The sequence below is a fragment of the Thamnophis elegans genome, chromosome Z (genome assembly GCF_009769535.1).
Source record: "Thamnophis elegans isolate rThaEle1 chromosome Z, rThaEle1.pri, whole genome shotgun sequence".
NCBI classification, from domain to species: Eukaryota; Metazoa; Chordata; class Lepidosauria; order Squamata; family Colubridae; genus Thamnophis; species Thamnophis elegans.
In genome coordinates this window covers 109991484-109999685 of record NC_045558.1, presented here as the reverse complement: position 1 = coordinate 109999685, position 8202 = coordinate 109991484, and the positions used below count along the sequence as shown (strand labels likewise).

The window sequence follows — 8202 nt, the reverse complement described above, 5'->3', positions numbered from 1 at the left end:
GCATTCTAACCACTGTGCCACCACAGCTCAATAACAAAATAATTATTTTGTATTACTACAATTGATCACTCATAGAAAATTCACTTTAAAAATTCTTTTGTATGCCAAGGACAGGGAAGGCAGACTTATGTATAACCTTAGAAAATCTGAAATGCATTTAAAAAACAAATAAAAAACAACGAGGCAAAAATGGCTTTCTCTAAATATTGCCCTCTTAAAATATATGCTTTCATTTCTAGTTGGTGTCTTGCCAGAAATTTACAGCTTTGATAAACCCTGGTTTATAAAATTGAAATAAATAAAAATGTTACTATTAAATATTATTAATTTGTTTATTCTTGTTCCATTTTCACTCATTGTTTTTCTTGATTCTGAAACGCTAAAAAAAACAAAATAAGAGTATAATATCTAACAGTATTTTTGCTAATTAATGTCTGAATAACCACATTCATTAGGAACACCAAATATTTTACATGTGCATTCCTTGACATAGGTAATAATAATGAAACATTAATTTTAAAGATTGAATGTAAATTATTGATTCATGAGTGAAGACAAAAAACAAAACAAACAAACAAAAACATCCGGAGCATGGCTGTCCATTTTCCTACCTAGCACCAAATCTTTGTTTCCTTATAGAGCAATTAACTGATTGCTCACTTTTTTGTGTATGTTTTCAGAGATGAAAAACTGGACAGAAGTGTCTGAATTCATTCTTCTGGGTCTAACAAAGGATCACAGGCTACAACAGGTTCTCTTCACACTCTTCTTGCTGTTCTATATAGTCTGTTTATTAGGAAATGGGGCCATCCTGGCAGTCACTCTGGCTGAGCCTCAGCTTCACAGCCCCATGTATTTTTTTCTGGGAAACCTTTCTGGATTGGATATATGCTACTCTACAGTGACTGTGCCCAAAATGCTTAGTGGCTTCCTTAAAAAGCATCAGTCAATCTCTTTTATTGGCTGCCTCACTCAGCTGCATTTCTTCCACTTCCTGGGCAGTAGTGAGGCTGTGCTGCTTGGTGTCATGGCCTATGATCGATACGTAGCTATTTGTCACCCTTTGCGTTATACTCTCATCATGAATAAATGGGCTTGTGTTACTCTAGCTGGGGCCACTTTGGCTGCTGGTTTCTTTCATGCCTTAATGCACACAGTGGTGATCTCTCAGCTATGGTTCTGTGGCCCTAATCTTATTGCACACTTTTTCTGTGATATCAAGCCCATCCTCAAATTAGCTTGCAGTAGCACAACTCTCAATTTCTACCTTCTGAAATTTGTTACTGGTCCTGTTGCTCTTAGTCCCTTCTTTTTCACACTTCTCTCCTATTTTTACATCATCTCCTTCCTCTTCTTCAAAGTCCAGTCATGGCGAAACCGTTGGAAAGCCTTCTCCACCTGTGCATCCCATCTGAGTGTGGTGACCATCTTCTATATTCCCGTACTTTCCAACTATATGCTTGCTTCAGCTAGTGATTCTTCTGAGAATGATATGATCATTACTGTGTTGTACAGCATAATCACACCAGTTTTAAATCCCCTGATTTACACACTGAGGAATCAAGAAGTCAAAACTGCTTTAAGAAAGATTGTAAAAAAGAAATTTCTCCTTTGAAATGGCTTAGTTCCCTGTATTTCTGAAAATGAAATGAACTTTGGACCATTATTGTTAAAATATTTTTATTTTTGGAACCACTAAATGCTTTGTATAGTCTTCTTCTATTTATTATAGACAGCCATGTTATAGACAGCCAGTGTCCAACTCAAGAGCCTTCTAATTTTTGCCAAGCGTGTATATCTCTTCATTTTTATTCATACATTCCATAAGACCTGTTTGCGGCCACCCTTCCCCATTTTAGATCTACATGTTTATGACTTAGGAAACTTTCTGAAAAGGAAGATTTTCACTTATTAGAGAAAGCACTTCCTTCTCAGTTCTCATGAGATTATATATATATATATATATATATATATATATATATATATATATATATATATATATATATATATATATGTGTGTGTGTGTGTGTGTGTGTGTGTGTGTGTGTGTGTGTGTGTGTGTGTGTGTGTGTGTGTTTATTTGTGCTGATAAATAAATAAAGGAAGACTAGTATAGATCTATTTCAAGCTATTTAGCTCTCATCAGCTAGCCTTACCCTTACTTATTTATCAGCACAAATAAAAAAACACAAATATAACAAAGGCAACAGTAAAAATATTGGGTTTCTGTCGTGATGGACTCTTGTGACGAGCCGATTGACAGATGATGGAAGCAGTTAGCTTCCTCCCATAATTGGGGCTTACCAGGGGTTGTAAAAATATATATATGATTTTTTACAACCCCTGGTAAGCCCCAATTATGGGAGGAAGCTAACCTAATGGCTAAGAAGTTTGCCTGGGATGTAATATAGCGGTGGCTTCCGCTAAAGTTGCATACTGATTGGTAGATGGAGCTTTATATGATGATATATAAAGTCACAACCCCTGGTGTGTGCCCAAATATGGGAGGAAGTTCACTGCTTCCATTCTCTGTCCATCGGCTTGTCATAAGAGACCATCCAGTGAGAAACCCAATATTTTTACTGTTGCCTTTGTTACATTTGTGTTGTATTTGTGCTGATAAATAAATAAAGGGAGACTAGTATAGATCTATTTCAAGCTATTTAGCTCTCATCAGCTAGCCTTACCCTTACTTATTTATCAGCACAAATAAAAAAACACAAATATAACAAAGGCAACAGTAAAAATATTGGGTTTCTGTCGTGATGGACTCTTGTGACGAGCCGATTGACAGATGATGGAAGCAGTTAGCTTCCTCCCATAATTGGGGCTTACCAGGGGTTGTAAAAATATATATATGATTTTTTACAACCCCTGGTAAGCCCCAATTATGGGAGGAAGCTAACCTAATGGCTAAGAAGTTTGCCTGGGATGTAATATAGCGGTGGCTTCCGCTAAAGTTGCATACTGATTGGTAGATGGAGCTTTATATGATGATATATAAAGTCACAACCCCTGGTGTGTGCCCAAATATGGGAGGAAGTTCACTGCTTCCATTCTCTGTCCATCGGCTTGTCATAAGAGACCATCCAGTGAGAAACCCAATATTTTTACTGTTGCCTTTGTTACATTTGTGTTGTATTTGTGCTGATAAATAAATAAAGGGAGACTAGTATAGATCTATTTCAAGCTATTTAGCTCTCAAATAACTCTATATATATATATATATATATATATATATATATATATATATATATATATATATATATATATATATATATATATATATGAATGAATGATTTTTTACAACCCCTGGTAAGCCCCAATTATGGGAGGAAGCTAACTGCTTCCATCATCCGGCTCGTCACAAGAGTCCATCACGACAGAAACCCAATATTTTTACTGTTGCCTTTGTTATATTTGTGGTTTTTTTTATTTGTGCTGATAAATAAATAAAGGGAGACTAGTCTGTGTGTGTCTGTGTGTCTGTGTTTTTTGTGTGTCTGTGTCTATGTGTCTGTTTCTGTGTGTGTGTGACAGTTACCCCCATTGTAGACCTACATTCTATAAAACTAGAATTAAAGACATTTTAAAAAATTGCAAAAGGTTTTGAACAGGAATATTATTTTTGAGAAACCAATTTAGAAATTCCTAAATTTGTATTTACATTTTTATTTTATAAACATCTATTCTACTAAGATGGAATATATTGCATATTTTTAGGAAGGAGGAGCTCTATGTCATAGAACAAATCTTATAATTGTATTGGAAGCAGCTTTAGTCTGGCAAGATTTCTGTTTGAAGGTGAAAAAAGATGAAGAACTACTCAGGACATTCACTTATCATTCTTGTTCCTTTGGGTTTGACATTATTGATTGAATGTTATTCAAACAGTAGATTGTTCCACCATAATTCATATATTTGTATGCTGAATTATCAATTATAACAGTCTATAAGCATTTTAATTGATCCATGAAAAATCACAAAATAGGATTCGGTACATATATAAGTGGCAGAACCTAGAAATACAGCAGTATCATTGATCAGTGTGCAGGATTTTGAAGTTATATTGGAAATTCCTATCATTCAGAGAAAATATTCATAATGCTGGCTCTGAAAACTATCCTTGGAATGAAACCCAAGTTGAGCAACCTTCTTTGTAATCAAAAAGTACCACTGGAAAGTCTTCTCCATCTCTGCATTTCATCTGACTGCGGTGACAATCTTCCATATTCCTGTAGTATCCAACTACATGCTTGCTTCTGCCAGAGATTTTTCCAGAGAAAGACATTAAGATCTCTTTGTTATAAACTGTACTTACACTAATTTTAAATTCCTTTATTTATTGCTTCAGGAATCAAGAAGTCAAATCAATCATAAGGAAGTTTCTAACTCAAAACATTCTATTTACAGGTAAAACTCGAAAAATTAGAATATTGTGCAAAAGTTCATTTATTTCAGTAATGCAACTTAAAAGGTGAAACTAATATATGAGATAAGACTCATTACATGCAAAGCGAGATAGTTCAAGCCATGATTTGTCATAATTGTGATGATTATGGTGTACAGCTCATGAAAACCATCTCAGAAAATTAGACTATTACATGCAATCAATAAAACAAGGATTGCACATAGAACAATATCGGACCTCTGAAAAGTATAAGCATGCATATGTACTCAGTACTTGGTTTGGGCCCCTTTTGCAGCAATTACTGCCTCAATGCGGCATGGCATGGAAGCTATCAGCCTGTGGCACTGCTGAGATGTTGTGGAAGACCAGGATACATCAATAGCGGCCTTTAGCTCTTCTGCATTGTTCGGTCTCATGTCTCTAATTTTTCTCTTGGCAATGCCCCATAGATTCTATATGGAGTTCAGGTCAGGAGAGTTTGCTGGCCGATCAAGCACAGTAATCCCACAGTCATTGAACCAGGTTTCAGCGCTTTTGGCAGTGTGGGCAGCTGGAAAATGAAGTCAGAATCCCCAAAAAGCTCATCTGCGGAAGGAAGCATGAAGTGCTCCAAAATCTCCTGGTAGACGGCTGCATTGACCCTGGACTTAATGAAGCACAATGGTCCAAAGTCTTGTTGCTCAGTGGTCCAAAGTCCTCTTTTCTGATGAGAGCAACATTTGCCAAAAGCATCAAAACCTGGTTCAATGACCGTGGGATTACTGTGCTTGATAGGCCTCTCCATTCTTCCTCCATACTCTGGGTCCTTGGTTTCCAAATGAGATGCAAAAGTTGCTCTCATCAGAAAAGAGGACTTTGGACCATTGAGCAAGAAGACTTTGGACCACTGTATAAGAGCTTAAAGATTTCCATCTTTAGAAAACATAAGAAACGGTGATGTGTATCTTCAGAGCATTTTAATAGTTTTATATGATGAAATATGGTGAAAAACAATACATTTCTTCCCAATCCCCATTTTAGTGAGGAGTTCTACAGATTCATGTAACAGATAGTATCTTCCATTGGATAACATTATTGTGGAATTTAATAAACTTTGAATATACTTGCTTTTATATATGGGACAGATAGAGAAAAGTCACATATACACAACAATGTCGACAAGAAAGAAGAAAAACATTACGTATAATGTTGGTATAATGATATAATGATATAAATGTGAATTTACAGTTGCCAGTTCTTTAGATGGTGCTGTGTTTCATACAAATCAAAAATTTACCAAGGCCTCAGAAGTATCGTTCTAATATATGTTTGGATATAAGTAATTTAGCCCATAATGGAAAAACATAATATTGCCAATTTTGCCAAGGCACAGCTTTTCTAAATGGTACATAACGTTTTGATAGGTAGTTTTTTTTTCTATAATGTTACAACTTTGATTTTCAGTTCATGGTACTGTGTGATATTTTCTAATTCTTTATATCGTATTTCATTATTTCTTTGTATTGCCATATCATTTATTTTGGAACCTCAAACAAAAACTCATAAGGTTTTCAAAGAACTTAATAAAACAATGCACAATAGAATAATTAGCTTCTGTAATGCCACATAGTAAAAATGAATTACCTAATATTACATTTCAAGGATCCAGGCATATCTTCATCTTCTGGAGCAACACAGAAATGAAAGTATGTAAGTGATCATCACAGGAAAAAAAGCTGCATAAGAACAGTCTAGTCTAAAGTCCCTCTAACTTCTCAATTTCAGGCTATGACCAAGATCTCAATCAAATTCTCCAGGAATGTAATAGCCCTATTCAGCTAGGATTACAGCACCTCACCATTAATTTATGGTATGTTGACCTGGCAGACAGCAGCAGAATATAGAACTTAGCACCACTAAGGATCCAGTAACCTTGCATTGAGCTGACTGGAATGCCAAATTCCTCTCACAGGGCAAGCCCACCATTGCTGAAAAAAGCTAGATTTGCTTAAAAACCATTGTTGGCTAGTAATTCTTCTGAGAAAGAAATGATCATTACTGTATTATACAGTATAGTCACGCTAGTTTTAAATCCCCTAATTTACACAGTCAGGACTCAAGAAATCAAAACTGCTATAGGAAAGTTTCTAGAACAAAACCCTTCTCTTTTGAAGTGGCTTAATTCCCTGAGGAGGGAATGGAACTGGGGATCAATATTGCAAGAGGTTCTCAACAGTATTGCAAAAGATTCTGAACAGAAAGATTTTCAGGCTTTGGAGAAACAAACAAACAAACAAACAAAAAACTGCCAATATTTTCCATACATGATAGGTGATTTTCAAATTTGGAATCTATATTTATCCCTAAATTTGTATTTTTCACTTGAACATATTCTATTGTGATGCAGTTTATTCCAGAGTTTCAGGAAGGAGGGGCTCTTTCTGGGAGGGAATAGACAGCAAAGCTTGAAAAGATTGATCACCAGAAAGATGGTTAAAATGGTGGTTCCCTAACATGTCAAACAGTAAATCCCACAGTTGGGCAGATAGCAGCTTTACTCTGGCAAGATTTCTGTTTGTAGGTGAAAAACACTAAATAATTTCTCAGAAGAAATCACATTTATCATTCTGATAAGTCACATTTATAATTTGTAATATGATAGATCACATTTATCATTCTGGATCTTTTTATTTATTTATTCAGGACCTGATATTATTGATTAAATTTTATTCAAAAAGTAATTCTATTCAACCATTAATCCATTTATTTGAGCACAATATTAAAAACTATAACAGCAGAATAAGCATTTTAATGGATCCATAAAAAAATTAAGAAACTAGACATGTTTAAATATAGATTCATTTTGGCAGAAACTAGAAATACAATGGTGCCATTGCATATTGTGCAGGATTTTGAAGTCATATTGAACATTTTCATAATGTTCACTTCTCAGTGGTATTCAGGGGTTCTCTGTGGATTTTGGAATGACATAAATGTTGAACAAACTTCTTCCTAATGAAAAAGTCCAATCATGACAGAACCATTGGAAAGCTTTCTCTACATCTGCATCTTACCTGACTTAAGGGAATCTTCTACATTCCTATAGTGTCCAGCTATATGCTTGCTTCTGTCTATGATATTTCCAGAGAGAGAACTTATCATCTCTTTGTTATGCCATGTACCTATAGAGATGAGCAGTACACCCTATATTGGACATGATTGGACAGGGTAACTGTTACTTGTACCTTGCATCTATGTATGGGACAGAAAGAAAGTCACATCTACACAAATATTCAAGAAAGTATTCAAGAAAGCTGAAAAAATATAATATACAGAGAAATGTGTATTTATATCTACCAGTTCTTCAGTTGATGTTGGATTTCACAGACATCAAGTACTTCCCAAGTAACAGGATATATTGATGTTAAATATATGTGGGGATCCAAGCCACGTGGTCTTTTGTGGTCCTGAACTGAGAGAGGGTTTTTTTTTGCCAATGTAGTTTTGTAAAATGTTTGCAGTTCAGGATTTTTAAGAAATTGTGCACAGTGTATTAATATGGATTGTTTATCCCACACTCTTTCAGCTTTCATCTTCAGATTGTGATATTTTATGACTTTCTCCATTTTTTTGTCTTCTTAGTATCTCTTGGCATTGTTTCAACAAATATTTGGGAATTTCATGCAAAGCAAATTAATGAACATTAATAATGGGTTCTCAGAAGCTTAATAAAAAATGCACAATTGAATAAATACCATATACTATCAAAGAAGCTGTAAAAGTTAAATTTCATGGATCTAGGGATATCTTCA

General features: G+C 35.0%; 1 protein-coding gene across 1 annotated transcript; it reads left to right on the top strand.

Annotated features, from left to right (window-relative positions):
- The first annotated feature begins 682 nt into the window (after positions 1-682).
- LOC116521356 (olfactory receptor 12D2-like) lies at positions 683-1615 on the top strand. Its single transcript, XM_032236035.1, has one exon. It carries the CDS (start codon positions 683-685, stop codon positions 1613-1615), a length of 933 nt encoding a protein of 310 aa, XP_032091926.1.
- The last annotated feature ends 6587 nt before the right edge of the window (positions 1616-8202 follow it).

What these genes read in the sequence shown, in the direction of transcription:
- LOC116521356 (XM_032236035.1), top strand. Translation starts at nt 683, where the DNA reads ATGAAAAACTGGACAGAAGTGTCTGAATTCATTCTTCTGGGTCTAACA.